The following is an 18,110-nucleotide window of genomic DNA, read 5'->3' as shown; positions in this document are numbered from 1 at the left end:
GTTAGTGATCGTGTGCACATGCACAGTATCGTCGAGTATGTGGTTCTGTGCTGATCATAGTTGACTGTTTATGCTGAGGTAGTAGGACTGAAATTCTTCCAAAATGGGGAGACGTTCTATCAACACCACCAAGAGTGGGAAATACATGAACCCAACAGATCAAGCACGTGAGTTTTGACTGTATGATTGTCCTCTTGTTTTCTACCACATCGATTTTAAAGTAGGGCCTAATCTAACTGCGATCAGCAGCCCCATCATTACGCTAACCATACCCTATGCTATGCGTATGGGGCTGCTGATCGCAGGTAGGCCTTATCATCACATCAATACGTGTTCTGTCGATTACAGCCCCATGTATGTGTATTTGTGTGGGTTTAAAGGGACTGTACAGTACTGGTTGAGGTAGGGATTCATGTTTTGAACATTCCTAAGTGAGATAATGAAAAGCCTCGTATGAAATATGAAAGAGCATGTAATTTTAAGAAGAATTCAATGTTTATTTTGATGAAAATTGGTTTTCAAATGGCTGAGATATCCAAAAAAGTGCTAATTAAAATTAAAAGGCGACATGCCACGGCCACATTTTTTATATTAGGATCTCTTTGTTTCATGTTGTTTTTGGATATCTCAGCCATTTCAAAACCGATTTTCATCGAATAAACTTTTGATACCCCTTAGAACTGCATGCTCTTTGACATCTCATAGAGTGGTTTCTGAATATCTCGCAAAACGTTAAAAGCTAAATCCTCACCTCCACCAGAACTGTACACACCCTAAAACCAACAATAGTCGTGTACAATGTGTGACTACGGACTCGCCTAGCTATTATTAGATTGCCTAGATTTCATGTTAGACGTCTAGAATCTTTTGAGTTGTGGTGCAAATGCAGTTGTAGGTACTGCTGCTAGTGGGGGGTCTGATCTAAATTAAAAGAGTAAAATGAGTTAGACTCTAGACTCTAGACCTTCTCAAATGGAATTTAAATTAACAATCAATAACATAGGGACAGTGATTTTCCGCGATCGCGGAAAACGGATGGAAAACGCGGAAACGGCCATTTGAAACGGAAAAAGTAATCCACACGGAAAATCACGGAAAATCACTTTTCAACAAAATAAAACACATAAAAGTAAAAATAAATCCAACAGAAGCTGTAAATTAATCATTATTACATGTCCACGATATTCACAGACTGCAGAGACTTGAGTTTCAATAACTGTCGAACACTTACTCAATCCAACACCAACTGAAAGTCCATTTATATTCCAAAACACAATGTGTGTCTCGCCGAATGTGTGATGATAAAGCCAGTATTTTGGCAGTAAAAGTAGCGGCAACAGAAGAAACTGCTGTTTTCTGCTCGCGGTAAGCTGCCAGCAGGTGAGTCGAGTGGTGACTTGCTATGCCTGCCTGCTCCACATGTGTCGTGTGTATAGAGCACAATGCATGATGTGAACACCAACTTCACGCAGAAAAAAAGAAAAATCCCACGCTGCCAAGGTGCCAGACTGGGGAATGGGGAGGGGTGGAGAGAGAGGGACCATTCAACAGAAGAAACCGCGCGTACTGGCGCATTTTTGGAGGTCATGAACTGTCTGGGGTCTTGGAGATGAACAGGGAAAGAATGTTTACCGGTAATTAAAGATACTCTAGTAGCTCAAGTCGAAGCCCCAGGGCGAAGACCCAGGATTACAAATGTAATGATTTTATATTTCTTTCGTTTAAGCTCACTCACCTGCGATATTTGATGAGCTTAATTTAGGTGTTTGAATGTCACATTTTTTATGAGATTGTAACTATGTGTAATACAATACTATAATACCTATTGATTTATCAATCTGTAAAACACAAGTGTGACTACCAGTGACAATGAAAAAAGACTTGTATTTGTTTTCTGCCGAGATTTTTTTTTTTTTTGTCTTCATCCTAACACTTTCAAGTTCATATGAAATTTCTGATGTTTATACTGCAGCATCAACAGTCTAAAATAAATTACTGAAATATTGTCTGATTGCATTTGAAATATGAGATGTGGATGATCGTCCACATTGATTTGTACCCTCTAAATTTGACATTTCATATGAATATAGTAGGCAATGTTTCAGTAAATTCTGAAGCTTTGTGAATCATGAAATTTTTGGCAACCATCCATTTGAACTTCAGGCATGAAAAGTTCCTAAGAATCAGCAAAAACAACTCAACAGATCAGAGATAAAGTTCCTTCGAATTGAGAAGTAGCACGCAGATTTGCTGGGCGTGAGACCACAAGGATCAGCTTTGTTTTGAGATTGTCACAATCGTGTTGTCAGTGAGTATCGGGAAGTTCTCACAAACTCAAGGATCACCTCTCCCTGCCAACTCCAACATGTTGCTCCCCAACAACGTGCATGGTTGAATGCATGGCGTCTCGATGTCACCTTCTATAGGTACCCGAGGCTGCTTTGTATTTGTCTTGGAATATTGATTCATTTCTTGCCATGACATGAGTGTAGTAATCTTTTTGCATGGCTATGTAAAAATTTGTGACACTCAACTCGTCTTTTTGATGTTTTTCTTTCAGTCCAAAAGGAAGACAAAATAGTATCATGACGTTTGCAATTGTTCAAAAGGTCTGCTATTGATAACTCACAGACTAATCACCAAGGGGCTGTTCCCAGGCCCTCCCTCCTCCAGTCGAGCAATCTACACGCGCGCGCAAATTCCTCTGCCATGTGGTTTGCCAGCCAGCTGTCGGAATGTGCTTTGAAGTTACATGGCAGCCTGGCCTGGCTGGCATGAATGGGTGTCGAGTTTCAATCAATATCTACTGTTGTTTTATTCTTGTATTTGAACATGTCGTTTCACCTGACAGAAACACGGAAATCGGGAAGGTGTAGGGGAGAGGTTTTTGTTGTGTTGCAATGTGTGTGTGTGTGTGTGTTTCCTCGTTTTTTTTCTTTGTTTTTTTTTTTTTTGTTTTGTTTTGTGGTTTTGTTTGTTTGTTTGTTTGTTTGTTTGTTTTTTTGGGGGGGGGGGACCCGAGGCCAGAGTGAGGAAAGATCAGAGTGAAATGAGTGCTAGTTTCTTGTCTGGATTATTGACTGAAGAAAGATAAATTGATTGTTCCTTTGGTGCTGAAATTTTTTATCTGTTTAGACCTTCTGAAGGAATAAAAAGACTTGACTAGACAGTAATAAGTCACTTGTCTTGACTAGCAAGTCAAGAAAGAGGACATAATGATAGTTGTTGATACTGCAGGCCAGGCTTTGATAGTGATACACAAATATGTAATGTCCCACTGCATAATTAACTGGATTACAATGTATTGACTGAAGAAAGATTTAGATAGATTGATTGTTCTTTTAGTGCTGAAGTTTTTATCAACACTGCTTATTAAACTGATTATCATGTATTCTGTTTGCAGCTAAGCTTCTAAAGGAATAAAAACACTTGACTAGTAAGTCACTAGTTGAGACTCAGAGACTTATTTCACTTTGTATATATTTTTTTTTAATTTGTAGACAGCAGTGTAAACAGTCGTGTAAACAGCAGTGTAAACAGCCCTCTTTATCATCGCCATAATTAACCTCGCAGATTTACACATTACGCAATACTCTTCGAACATATCACTGTGGCAGCCTAAACCGCCATTTGGCAACCTAAACCACCCTTTGGCAACCTAAAAAACTCCATACTTTTGTAGGTTGCCCGGCTGGCAACCAAGGAAAAAAGTTAAGTGAGATCCCTGTGCATGTTTTGACAGTCGAAATAAATAAATTGTAATCCTGATGTTTCATTTCATTTGTCTTCATGGGTGTGTGGTACAGAGGTTGGAAATCATCAGGTATACACTATGCATAACATGTATGAATGTATACGCGATTACACAGGTACACAAACTTCAAATAGCAATCATTTAATTTTTGTTCATTTTTGCATGCAAATACATGTAAACGGAATTTGCATTTTTTGTGTGTACAATTCATATGGGAAAACGGAATTTCCGTTTTTTCACCATGTTGAAACGGAATTCATGATTTTCTGAAACGGAAAATCACTGCCCCTAATAACAATACAACATGGTGAAACACTCTTCATGCCCTGCACATACACGACCATACTATTACTAGTTACAACGTTGGTAGAGGGAGTACAGTAAATTCTGATTAGGGTAGGGGGTCTATACCACTGAACCGGAACAGAAACAGAAACAGTACACAACACAAGCTCCAGTCCAGCTAGTTGCTAGTTCAACACAGGGCACGCAGCGATTAAAAGCTAAACCTTATCTTAGTTAGGTAAGTAGTAAGGGCCAGGGCCCAGATTTCAGAGTATGAAATGGTTGATCCAGTGTTTTTAGTGCAGTGCCACTGCACTCCTGCCATGTCATGTACAAAGACAGATTTTACATATTTATGAATGGTGTATGATATTGCATTTTAGAATTGTGCAAAAAGTATTTCATTTCCATAATTCTTCCTTGTTTTTGCAGGAAAGGAGGCCAGGAAAAGAGAGTTGAAAAAGGTAAAGACATTACCAAGTAATTAGCAATCGTAGTACCTTTAAAATCAGTTCTGTTCCATGAAAACAATGAATAGTTTAGGCTGCAAGTCAGTCCAATTGCTGAATGAGCTGAATGGGATTTGTGATGAGAATGTTATCACATGTGCCTCTAATGTGGTTGTGAAACTGTATCTTCACTTGAATTGCAAATCTTTGTTTCATATATGGATGTCATATAAGCCCTTGCATTTCATGAGATATTTTCTTTTCCTTTTCAGGACATCTTTGGATACAATTTAACAAATGATATTAGATTCATCGTACTCATACCAATTGAAGGTAGAACACTACAAAGCAAATGGCATTAGTTAGATAGCCGAGGAGGTTATACTGGTCAGTATTTACATTTAGAGGTGCCAATTTTATGCTTTGTCTGATGGTGTAACAATTGTAATAGTGTTCAAGATCATGATGTGAATGTCATTTATTTTGCCATGTGGATCAGATATCAGTTATGAAAGTACAATATGTATTAAAATTTAAATATTATTAAATTCAAAAGAGTTACTGTACATGGACAAAAAAGTGCAATGAGATATACAGTAAACTGAGATGGTATACTTTTAGGCATGACTGTATGCCTGTATATTTGTGTTTCTAACAGTTATTAATGTGTCATTTTTCCTAAATTGTCTCACAGAACAAAAAGCAGCGTATGGCTGTGAGAGCAGCTGTACTGAAGAATAAAGACCCACTTGGATTGCTGCAAGACTTGGAAGCACTTGATGAATTAGGTGAGAAATAATATATAAACAAACAGAAAAAAAAAGCAAACAAAAGAGCAATCAAACTCCAAATAAACCATGCTGCTAGATTCTGTACCTGCTATCAGAAGTCCCACCTTGTCTACATGCACAGAAGTGTACAGGACATCAGCAGTCACAAAGGTCTCTGTCTTTGTAAATTTTCTCAACAAGTTTGCAGTTACAGATTTTTATTATTTGTTCTATCTGATCTCTCTTTAGAAATATATCTATATGTGTAGAGGTGTTAATGCTGGTGATTCATTCAATATTATCTCTGGAATAGCTGTCACCAAATGACAGAACGTTAAATGTGCGCAAAGTCATTTCATTTTTTTTTTTTTTTTAGGCGATAATCTTATCAATGAACGAGAACTGCTAGTTAGGTTTCAATGTCTTGATGCTTGTATGTTAATTAGATGAGTGTTCTTGGAGTATTCAAAGGCATGTTTTTCTCAATGCACACTTAAAGTGGCAGAAGTACCAGAAGTAGTTGCTTTTAGTGTGGTCATTATTTCTGATATTTAGAAAAAGATAATGGTGGCTCCCTTGAATCATGTTTACAAACATGATTTATGCTGATTTATAATTGTTTTACGCTTTCTCCTTTTAGAATTGAATCCAGAGGTCAACACAGATCTCAATGAGAAGGTCATCAAGGACAAGAGGAAGAAGATAAAGGAGACATTTGACAGAGTCCTCAAGCTTTATGTAAGTAAAGAATATCTTGATCAATGTGATGTCACTTTCATTGTACCACAGAGTTTGTAGAACTAAGATTGTTCTTCTTTGGCATCATGCCCATGAAATGAGATGGATTGTTGAGTAGCCATAATCAAGCCATTTTGTAATTTGATTTCTGTCGTTTTTTACTTTTAGGCATGTTAAGGTGCAAATCTGCTTTTACGAACAGATTGAGAATAAAGGAACATCTAATGGTGCCATTTTTTGTCTCGTATCGAAGAAGGTGGTAACATTGGCAACTGTTGTTTACCCCATATCCCACTGCAACTTACATTTGAATGAAGGGTTTTTGTTTGTTTGTTTTTTGGTACAATCTGTCTGTGTGTTTTTTGGTACAATCTGTCTGTGTATAAAGTGGATAAGAATTCAGAGCTGTTTTCTGCACATCAACCTAGTGCTTCACAGAATGTTCTGTGTAAGAAATTTGCTGTAATATTCAGCAAACATTTGTTTGTGAGGTAAGCTCACGTAAAGCTGTGTCAAAAGTGGGAAATTATTATTATTATTATTATTATTATTATTATTATTATTATTATTACTATTACTATTAGTTGTAGTATTATTAGCATCATCATCATCATTATTATCATTATTGTTATTATTATTATTATTATTATCATTATTATTTATTCGGCATTTCCAAGACAATACAAGTGATAACAGATAAACAAACAAAACAAGCAAAATACAAGAATACAAAATGTCAGGCTTTCCTTGGTGAGCTTCCCTAAGTTGCCAGGTTTGAAACGACATTAGGTGTAGATATAATGGGAGATGTGAACATGTACTTGTGCTGTCAATTACCGGTATTGCAAAACTCGAAGAAGATCTACAACTCTCTCATTCTGTCATCTGCTCCCAATACCCATGTGATAGGAAATATGGGTGTGATGCGACAAGGTTTCTTGGTGGATTAGCATTGTTTTATTCTGAATCTGTGCAGAGTCGCGAGGATTCAGAGCGGTACAGTGAGTTCAAGAAGGCAGAGAAACAGTATGAGAAGAGGCGTTCAGAGAAGGTCAAGACATATGGTAAGAGATTTCTTGAAGCACCTGTATGCATTGTTCACAAGGTGAAAGCCCAAATTTATGTCCTGTGATTGCCTCATGAATAATGGATCTTCTCCCTCTCAAAATCTATGAAGTAACTTAGATCTGTATTTGTTTTCTTTTTTATAACATGTTTTATTTGTTATAGATCACAAATCCTTAGGTTATCACCTGCCCATAGGTAGGTAAATACAATACAGTGTTACAATACAAGATACAAAGACACCAGAATACACAAACATTTGCAGACAAAGATAATACATTAGATAAAATCGTTTCAGAGCAAAAAGAAAATAATACAATCCTGACATTACTTATATTTGAGTTGATATCAAATAGTATTAATTCCAAACACTCGCCCAAATATGTGAGGCTACCCAGTTTTTATTAGCTCACCTGAGCCAAAGGCTCAAGTGAGCTATTGCGATCGCCCTTCGTCCGGCGTCCGTCGTGCGTCGTGCGTAAACTTTTTACATTTTCATCTTCTTCTTGAAAACCCCATGACCGATTTTCATCAAACTTGGCAGGTAGCATCCTTAGGGGGTTAGGAACTCAATTTGTTAAAATGGGGCACCATGCCTTACCCAGGGGGCCCCCAGGGGGGCCCAAACCCCCCAAAATTAAGGAATCTGTAAAAATCTTCTTCTCTAGAACCAGAAGTGATAGAGCTAAGTTAATACTATGAGTTAGTGCATTGATGACTGTAGTTTCAAGTTTGTTCATGGCAGAATCAGGGGTGCCCCCCTTGGGACCCAGGGGAGGGGGGTGGGGAGGGGTCCTAATGGGGCCTAAATTATACATTTTCATCTTCTTCTTGAGAACCCCATGACCAATTTTCACCAAACTTGGCAGGTAGCATCCCTAGGGGGTTAGGATCTCAATTTGTTAAAATGGGCACCATGCCCCACCCAGGGGCTCCAGGGGGGCCCAAACCCCCCAAAATTAAGGAATCTGTAAAAATCTTCTTCTCTAGAACCAGAAGTGATAGAGCTAAGTTGATACTATGAGTTAGTACATTGATGACTGTAGTTTCAAGTTTGTTCATGGCAGAATCAGGGGTGCCCCCCTTGGGACCCAGGGGAGGGGGGTGGGGAGGGGTCCTAATGGGGCCTAAATTATACATTTTCATCTTCTTCTTGAGAACCCCATGACCAATTTTCACCAAACTTGGCATGTAGCATCCCTAGGGGGTTAGGATCTCAATTTGTTAAAATGGGCACCATGCCCCACCCAGGGGCTCCAGGGGGGGGGGGAGGGGGGGGGGGGGCAAACCCCCCAAAATGAAGGAATCTTTAAAAATCTTCTCTAGAATCAGAAGTTATAGAGCTAAGATGATACTATGAGTGAGTACATTAATGACTGTAGTTTCAAGTTTGTTCATAGCAAATCCAGGGGTGCCCCTCTTGGGGGCGGGGTCGGGAAGGTCCAAATGGGGGCCTGAATTGTACATTTTCATCTTCTTCCTGAAAACCTCATGATGGATTTCCGTCAAACTTGGCAGGTAGCATCCCTAGGGGGTCAGGATCTCAATTTATCAAAATGGGCACCATGCCCCACCCAGAGGGCCCCAGGGGGCCCCCAATCCCCCCAAATTAAGGAATATTAAAAACTTTGGGCCCTTATTGTACATTTTCATCTTCTACTTGAGAATGCCTGTTCAAATTTTAGTAGAGCTGTGAATAATTTAGATTAGTGACTGCGTGAAAGGTGAACTTGCGATACTCAGGTGAGCGCTAGACCCGCGGGTCTCTTGTTTGACATGCACAACAACCTACATGACCAAAGTCTGTAACCTTGTTTGCTCGACTCCTGTTAAGAAGAAGAATTTCACATGTTGAAGATAATTTTGCAGGGATGTTGAAGGAAATTTTTATTATGGTTTCCAACTTTGGTGTACCTTGATGTTACTTTTCATAGTGGCCTTATTTGAAATGAAACCAAGAATATCAATTGTATTAAGGTGAATTTTTCTTGTGAAAAGTCAAAGCATGTTTATAGGGCACTTCAGCTGTAGTACTGTATGATAAGCTGTTATAATCACGTACAGATATTTTTGCGAATGAGGAGGTCACAGACATTTTCGCGAGACGTTTTCGTGAATTGACACCGACGATATCATAAATGCACTATTAACCTAGCATATGGCAAAATTTTCGCGCGTTGTTAAATTTGCGATCCAATTGTGATTCGCGAAATTCACGAAAATTAAACCCTTGCGAAAATAACAGCTTATACAGTAATAAGCAGTGTTAACCAAGGTGCTTTCTGAAAGTTCTTCTTGTGTTGACTGTTGCCCTTTGTCTTCACAGTTTGTGCCATTTTTGTGCTCTATTTTCTTGTACAATGTATGTGTCTGTTTTCATTGGTATTGTATTTGAGACCATCACATGTGACATCAGGAGAGTTGAATGAGTTGATTATTCTTGCTCTCCTACAGAGGCCATCCGAGATGCCAGGCAAGTTAGTGTGGATTCCATCCCGCTTCCTGAGGCTCCCAATGGTGAGAATAGTGTGGCTATCATCCTTGTCACTATGGCAACAACAGTATCATATACATAGTGATATAGCACCACTTGAAAATCAAAATTGTGTAACAGTTTTCCGGCCTTTGTACATAGTAATTAATTCATACCAGTCATATGAAGGAAGAGTTTATGAAACCTACTATTTAAACCCAAAATGACAGGTATGTATGACTCAGATCAGATAATCTCTAGTTTATGCTATACATGGGATCTGTTCTTCAAACATTTGTTGTGTGAGATATTTGTAATATATATATTAGTTTGGTGGTCATATACATTTTATCAATAAAAAGGATGTTTACATGTTTTCCTACGTGACTTTTGTATTTCACACCTTTACATCTCTGAAATCACTACATATTTACTATAAGCTGCTGAAACTGCAACATGCCTTTCTTTGTGTTGGCTGTTTGCAATCATAATTTTAGTTCTGTAACACATTGTTTGCTCTTTGAGGGAGTAATTCTACACATCTTGACAGTAATTTCCATTATCCATATGATTACAGAGGCATAGAAATCATGTGTAGTAAGGCATATATCACAGTGATGATTCCTGTAGAATTTGCCTTGAAACAGTGCATGTGTTTAATACTATCTCTCTCTTTACATTTGATGTCATTGTTTTCTATTTCATGTTTCAGCAATGTCTGCAATACCCCTCCCCCAGGATATTCCACTCCCTGGGGCTCAACCCCCATCCATCTTGAAGAAGAGCTCATCTTATGGGTAAGGACATGTATCTTCATATATAGAGGTAACAAGGTTACCATTTTCATTAACCCATTCCATACTGAATTCTGAAATGTCCATAGACTTAATACACAGACCACGAGGTTCCCATACAGAATGGCAAAGTGATCCTTCCTCACATCAATTCAATAAGTCCACAAAAGCAACAGATAAAAGCCTTCTCTAAAGTGCTAAAATGTTATTTCTGTGTTGTAAACATCAAGCAAGAACTCAAGTGCTCCTTGCAAATGATACTTTTTAAATAGTTTTTAAGGACCTCTATTTTCTGCATGAGACATATGATGATGATGATGATCCACAGCATTTGTATGGCACTACATATTTGTTTTAAAAACATTTCAAAGGTGCAGACTCCTTCAGGAGAGTAAGCACTTGAATGCCTGATGAAAAAAAACAAAAACAAAACAAAAACAAAACAAAAAACCCAACAACATATATTGCACTCATTTCATCAGTTTGATTCTCATGGTGATTTCACAAGAGAGCATTCCTTGTGTAATCATGTCAATACAACTGAGACTATCAGCACTCTACCATGAAAGACATATACTGGTACATAACTTGCATATTGCAACTTGCTTTCAAACCAGGTACCATGGCAACAACCATTGTAGATATGCTGAAAAGTGATCGGCTGGTAGTATATCACTCTCATTCATCATCTACAATAAAAACTATGAGGTACATATTTCATTACGTGCTCTATCTTAAAGCCATATGATATTAGTGTATGCACTGTGTATGGATAGTTTACCGTTTAACCTGATATTACAACTGATGTCGTTTCTCCGCCCACAGGCCCCCTCTTATGCCCCCTCCATTCATGGCACACCTTCAGCCCACGATGCCAACCCTGACATGGCCCTATTGTCTTCCCAATGGCAAGAAACCTCCAGGCCCTCCTCCGGGATTGCCTCCTGGGGTGGCTGTTCCTCCCCCAGGGCCCCCCATGGGTCTGCCACCTCACCTGGCAGCTGCCCATGATATGGAGCAGAGACTTAGGGCAGAAGGTGAGTCCACTTTCCTTCTAAATGGCAAAGGAAAGCTTCAGGAAAAATGGACTATTATAACATTGATATCAATGACATCTTCTGCATGAAGTTTGTCTTGCAATATTCTGTTTTTATTTTTATGCTTTAGATAGAACTTCTGTTATTTTAATGCATTTATTTATCTTGTTTCCTTTCTATGCTATTTTCTTTGGCTATGATGTACACTTTTGGAGGATCACCTTTATCAAGCCTTGTGCGTTAATCTTGATTTCCTAAGCATTTTATACACTAAAAGATTTTTATATGAAGTCATTGAAACTCAACAAAGTGAATTGATGAAATCTTCTCTGCCAAGGGTCTCAGCTACCCTCGTTCAGAGTGTCTTGTGCCTTAAGCAAGGTTTGACTTTCCAGAGCTGTACTGTATATTATACATTTGTACTTGTGTTGTGGCACTTGTTACCTCTACTTGACATGTTTGTCTTTTGCCCAACAGGGTTGGATAACTCATCAGATGAGGAGAATGAGGAGATGGAGGAAGGCCAGAATGAAGAGAAGGAGGAAGATTCAGACGATATGGAGACGGACGAGAGTGACATGGAAGATGAGCAGGAAAAAGAGAGGGGAGAGAGAGGCAGAAGGGATGACAGCGATAGTGAAGACAGCATGAGAGAAGAACGGGAAAGAGATCAGAGGCGGGCAGAGGAGGAAGAGGAGGAGGTGGGACGATCAGAAATGATGAGGAGACGTCACAGCGATGATGATGACGACGACGATGACTACCGGAGAAGGAGAAGTCGAAGGAGACGCTCCAGTAGTGATGAGGAGGACTCATACAGAGACAGAGACAGAGACAGAGATAGAGACAGGGACAGAGACAGGAGAGGTGAGAAATCATATCTCTTTGCTTAATTCAGATGTTTCTGCAGCCCAATAAGAGCAAAAACGGTTAAAGGGATCGTATAGTTTTGGTTGAGACCTAATTTCAGGTTTCTAACATTTTTTTGTGAAGTAATGAGAAACCTCTTTTGAAATATGAAAGAGCATGTAATTCCATGAGGAAGTTAATGTTTATTTGATGAAAATTGGTTTTGAAATGGCTGAGATATCCAAAACAGAGCCATTCTGATAAAGTCTGGGACCCACCTTTTATTACAATTGCTTTATTTTACTTTGTTTTTGGATATTTCAGTCATTCCCAACCCGATTTTCATCGAATAAACTTTGAATTCCTCTTAAAATTGTATGCTTTGTACTATTTCATAAGTGTCTTTTTGGTATCTTGCAAAAAGTTAAAAGCCCAATTCTCATCTCCACCAATACTGTACCATCCCTTTAACAAACCCATTCCAATCCCGTGGAGCCTGTCGTGCAAGAATTCTTGATAGGTTTGTAATGATAGTAAACACATGCACTGTACATCACTCATGTTACTCTTCAATGATAGGGAACAAGTGAGATGGCTATCTTTTATTCAGTTGTGCAAAGTGCTGTTTTCCATGCACTGTTAAAAACTATGAAAATAATGGTTCATTTCACCAGCATGTGTTTCATTTGATTGTGGAAGCATGTTCTAAGCTGCTGGTAAGAATGATGACTAAGTGTGTGTGATAGGCTAAAGACATCTTAGTGGAAACTAGAAATGTCGATAGGGCGACTGGTATGCCTCCGCCATAATGCATGGTTCTCCTTGGGAAATAGTGGAATTTTGAAGTGACCTTGACCTTTGACCCCTAAATTCCCTTGATAATCCCTGCCAGTCAGTACACGTATATGTACCAAGTTCCATAGAGATACCTTGAACCATTTGCAAGATATGAAGAAAAAAGTGAAACTTAAATGATTTCACCTGACCTCTGACCTTTTGACCTTTGACCTCACGACCTGAAACTCTCTCTGGAGAATCTTCATTTGGTAGTACATGTATACACTAAGTTTCAAGAAAATACCTTCAGGAATTGCATTGATATGGGAAAAATAGTGAAATGTTGAGCATTTGACCTTGACTTTTGACCATTGACCTCTGGCCAATTAAACTAAAAAAAAACTAATCAAGTAATTGCCCCATCATATGTCATCCTTTGACAAAGTTTGGTGAAATTTGCCTCATCAAATCTCGAGTTATCGCGTAAACGGACACAATTTCATGATTTGACCTTGAACTTTGACCTTTGCCCTCGGCCGATTTCACCCAAAATCTAATCAAGTAATTGCCCCATCATACTTTACACCTGGACCAAGTTTGGTAAAATTCCACTCGATATTACTCAAGTTATTACGTAAACAAATGCGGACGGACATACAGACGTACGAACGGACGGACAACCTGAAAACATAATGCCTCCGGCACCCTTCGGGCGGAGGCATAAAAATGCTTCAAGCATTACACTCATTTCATGCCACCCAGTCATTCCTAAAGACAATGTTGAACCCGAGATAGGGAAGCATTTTACGTATGAGCACTTACATACTCACTATTCTTTGCTTTAAGCTGAAGGAACAAAGATACGTCTCTGGTGTGGCTGTTGTCGCATTCAGGCCTTTCATCAATTTCAACTTTGTATCATATGTAATGAGGCCCTTTCCAGTGCAGTTCAAGATATTTGCAGGTAAAACTCGTGAGGTATCTTACCAAATACCGGTCATCTCTGTTCTGTTTCTAATCAAATGAAGCCCACGTTACATGCAAAGATGAGTTGATTGGGCATAAACCGAGTGACACTGGCATTGCAACTCATTTTGCACAGGGCCTAGATTTACTTCTTGTGAGATCAATGTTAAAAACAAAGTGCGCTCTCACCAGTGTTGTTTTATTGCTATTGCAGAAAAGCGTTTGGTCCGCTTTGCTGATGATGACAGTGCAGGGCTGACAGACACCAAGCTGAGCCAGAAGCTTCCTCCTGGAATGACGCCCCTCCAAGCCAGGATGTTGGCTATGGCAGGACAGCAGATTCCTGTCAGTACAGCTGCTGAGGAGGAGGAGGAAGAAGAGGAGGAAGAGGAGGAGCCACAAAGACACAGGAGAGCTCATGAGGACGAGGAGGAAGATGACCATGGGGAAGAGGAGGTTGAGGAGAGGAATGAGGAGGACAGGATTGTTGATGCCCAGCTAGAAGACCTGAGGCAGGCTGCTGTTGCTGCCAAGACAACGGCTGCAGCTGTCCTGCCACTTCCCTCTGCTGCGGGAATTACTGCTCAAGCTGGAGTGGTACCACCTGTAGCCCCCCGTGGACCACCAGCTGGTCCACCACCTGGGCCTCCACCCACAGCACCCCCAGGATTTCCCCCAGGCTTACCACTGCCAGCTGGGGTGCCGCCCAACTTTTCCAGACCTCCTCCACTTCGTCCACCTCCTCCTCCACCCCGTCTGATTCCCCCCGGGCCTCGAGCAGGTCGCCCCCCTGCACCCCCACCAGGACCTCCTCCAGGCGTCCCACCACTCCTCCGTGGGGCACCTCCTCCTCGTCTGCCCTTGCCTCCAGGCATGCTGCCCCCGCCTCGTCTCCCCATAGCCCCTCCATTGCGCCCTGGTATGCCTCGCCTAGAGAACCCCAATGTCTTCTCTGCTGCTCCAATGATCAGGCGCCTCCCAACAAAAGCAGAAGAGACAGCAGAGATCAAATCTTCTGCGACCATTGAAGCCAAGCCTCAGATCAGGAACCTAGCAGCAGATGTTACACGGTTTATGCCAACGTCGCTGCGTGTGAAGAGAGATGCCAAGGGCAAGACAAAGGGACTGAAGTTGGCAGGTGCAGAGGAACCCAATATTGCGCCAGCAATGAAGCCAAGTCCTGCCGTACAGGCAGCCACAAAGGACGACGCCTACGATCAGTTCATGAAAGAAATGGGAGAACTTATGTAGACTTTTAAATTCATTTATTGTGTTTGGACTGTTCTGTGGCAGCATAGACAGAACACATTAACCAATTGGGTCTCTCTTTTGTACTAAAATTGACAAGCACTTGACAGTGGCTGTGTTATAGATCAATGATGCGAAAGCAGCTATTGATCAGATGAAACAGAATTTGAACAGATCCTGTTTCTTAATGGCATTTCATGTTGGTGGGATGACACAGTGTAAATGTAAATATATGTAAATTATTCTATGTAACAAACAACATGTAATAGGTCTTGATGTCTAGATTCTGTGTTAAAGAGATATGCAGTGGATTTTACTGATGTTTAACATAATTTATGTGACATCACATATGAGATCTATCATCTGAAGGCAGGTAAAACAAACACTAAATGTAAAAGATGCATGGTTTTACTGTGGTTTGTGGAAAAGCGTTTTCAACCCTGTTTTTTCACAGTGGAATCAATACATGTAGTTACAATGATGTCTTTGCAATGAAATAGTCACAAGAACATGTAATTTGTAAGGCATCAGCAAATGACAGTCTCAGACTATTTCAGTAAATTGCATTTCTTTTGTGATAAAATCAGTTCATATGTATTCGCATTAAAGAGTGTAACACTGCTCAGTATTTTTATGCCTCTGCTACGAAGTGGTGCCAGAGGCATTATGTTTTCGGGTTGTCCGTCTGTCCGTTTGTCCTTCCGTCCGTCCGTAATGAATTTTGTGGACAGCGTAACTGAAAAACCTTTTGAGGTATCCTAATGAAACTTGGCATGTATGTGTATTAGGGGGTGAAGTTGTGCCTATCAACTTTTGGGTGCACATGCTCAAGGTCAAAGGTCAAGGTGAAAAGGTCAAGGTCAAACACATAAAATTTCACTATTTCCACCATATCTATGCAATGCCTGAAGATATTTTCTTGGAACTTAGTGTATACATTTATTACCCAATTAAGATTCTCTGGTGAAAGTTTGGGGTCATGAGGTCAAAGGTCAAAAGGTCAAGTGAAAATATTAAAACTTTACTTTTTTCTCCGTACCTTTGAAATTGTTCAAGGTATCTTCATGGAACATAGTATATATACATTTACTGACTGGCAGTGATTATCTAGAGAATTTAGGGTTCATGGGGTCAAAGGTCAAGGGCAACACTTCAAAATTTTACTATTTCCCTCATATTTATGCAATGCCAGCAGGATTATTTTTTTTTACACTTGGTGCATGCATGTATAACCTAATAGAGATTCTCTGGAAACTTTCTTTTCTTTTCTTTCTTTTTTTTTTGTTGCCTCAAAGGTCAAAAGGTCGAAGATCAAGTGAAAGTGCTGAACTAACTTTTTCCTCCATATCTTGGAAGTGGCTCAAGTTATCTTGAAACCTACGACATATTTATGCATGTTCTGCCTGACAGTGATTATCCTATGAATTTTAGGATCAAAGGCCAGATGAAAATGGTAACAATGTACTTTTCAATACAGAAATTGCACTTTTTCTCCATACCTTGAAAATTACTCAATGCATAAACTTATGAATGGGTCAAAGTCAAGTTAAAGTCCTTAAATCCCCAAATACAAGCTCTCCTATTCATCCAATTAAACCTAGGTCAAGGAAGGTGAACATTCAACACATTTGTGACAAACTTGTCATTTTTAATATTTTGCCAATTTTGTGAAAATGTAATCACACATTGTCCACATGTACTTTGGTACTACAGCTGTATAGACCTATTACATGTAGGAGAATCATGCATTATGGCGGAGGCATACCAGTCGCCTTAGCAACATTTCTAGTTCAAATGTAGAATGGAGATCTCGTAGGGAAGATGATTGTGATGTGTTTGATACTGGAAATAAAGATTTGTCCAAAGCATTGAAAGAGACAGTCATGCATGAACATGAACAGTTAATGGTCATATCTCCCATCACACCTATATGTTTCTATATTTAATGCTGTGTCATTCCAGACAGGCAGTTTACTTGTGGTGGCAACTGTTCTTTACTGAGATTGCATTCTGTGCTTATTTAGCAAGTCTGATTTTTCACGAATTGGACTTCCCTATGACTTTGCGAGTGGTTAAATTTGCGATCCTGGAGTGCAGTATTGAATGGAGAAATGTATGCGTGCACATCACATTCATATCAGAATCAGAGTCAATATTTTTGCAAGTCTGTAAATTCAAAAATAGCACCCAACTCACAAAATTCATGAAAACTAAAACCTCCCAAAATATTCTGCATATCCAGTATCACATTGTTGGCTCTCAAGGCTCAAGTGAGCTGTAGGGGTTGATTAATTATCTGGCGTTTGTCCTGTGTTGTCCTCATGTGGTATTCATTGTGTGTAAATTCTTACATTTTCAGTTTTGTCTTGAAAACCCCCTTTGAGGATCTCAATTTGTTCTATTGGGAGGGGGGGGGGGGGCAAAATCGCCCTATCCTCAACAAATTAAGGAATCTTTAAAAATCTTCTCGAGAACTAGATGTGATGGACAAAGTTAGTGCTATGAGTTAGTACATTTGTGACTATTTTCAAGTTTGCCATGGTGGATCGGGGGGGGGGGGGGGTAAATTTCACTTTTTTATCTCCTTAACCCTAAACAGGCCGGGGGGAGGGGGTTGAATCAACCCCCCACTTGACATTTTTCGTGACTATTCCGCCGCGCGAAAGTTTTGACCATGCCGTTTGCTGACTTCTTACTTTCAAGTCTTGCACATCTTTTGACACCATTTCCGCGAAAATGGCGCATACCGTTACGACGCTGCACGACCTTTTATACATGCCTGTCAGACCGAAAACGGCTCAAAAATGTGATTTCCTGTATAAAGTCTATGCAAATGGAGTTTTCTCACCTTATTCATAAAGATATGATTATTTTCACTTTCATAGGCTGAAATCAATTTCATAAT

General features: G+C 39.7%; 1 protein-coding gene across 1 annotated transcript; it reads left to right on the top strand.

Moving 5' to 3' along the window:
• The first annotated feature begins 38 nt into the window (after positions 1–38).
• LOC140231412 (uncharacterized) lies at positions 39–17,605 on the top strand. The gene is made up of 10 exons (XM_072311537.1): positions 39–167; positions 4,472–4,503; positions 5,183–5,276; positions 5,899–5,996; positions 6,973–7,060; positions 9,516–9,578; positions 10,247–10,331; positions 11,154–11,365; positions 11,843–12,191; positions 14,170–17,605. The coding sequence occupies exons 1-10, from the start codon at positions 104–106 to the stop codon at positions 15,206–15,208; spliced, it is 2,124 nt and encodes a 707-aa protein (XP_072167638.1). The 5' UTR covers positions 39–103; the 3' UTR covers positions 15,209–17,605.
• Positions 17,606–18,110: the final 505 nt, after the last annotated feature.

This window comes from Diadema setosum, chromosome 8 (genome assembly GCF_964275005.1).
Source record: "Diadema setosum chromosome 8, eeDiaSeto1, whole genome shotgun sequence".
In the NCBI taxonomy this organism is placed as follows: Eukaryota; Metazoa; Echinodermata; class Echinoidea; order Diadematoida; family Diadematidae; genus Diadema; species Diadema setosum.
This window is presented reverse-complemented; position numbering and strand designations above follow the sequence as displayed.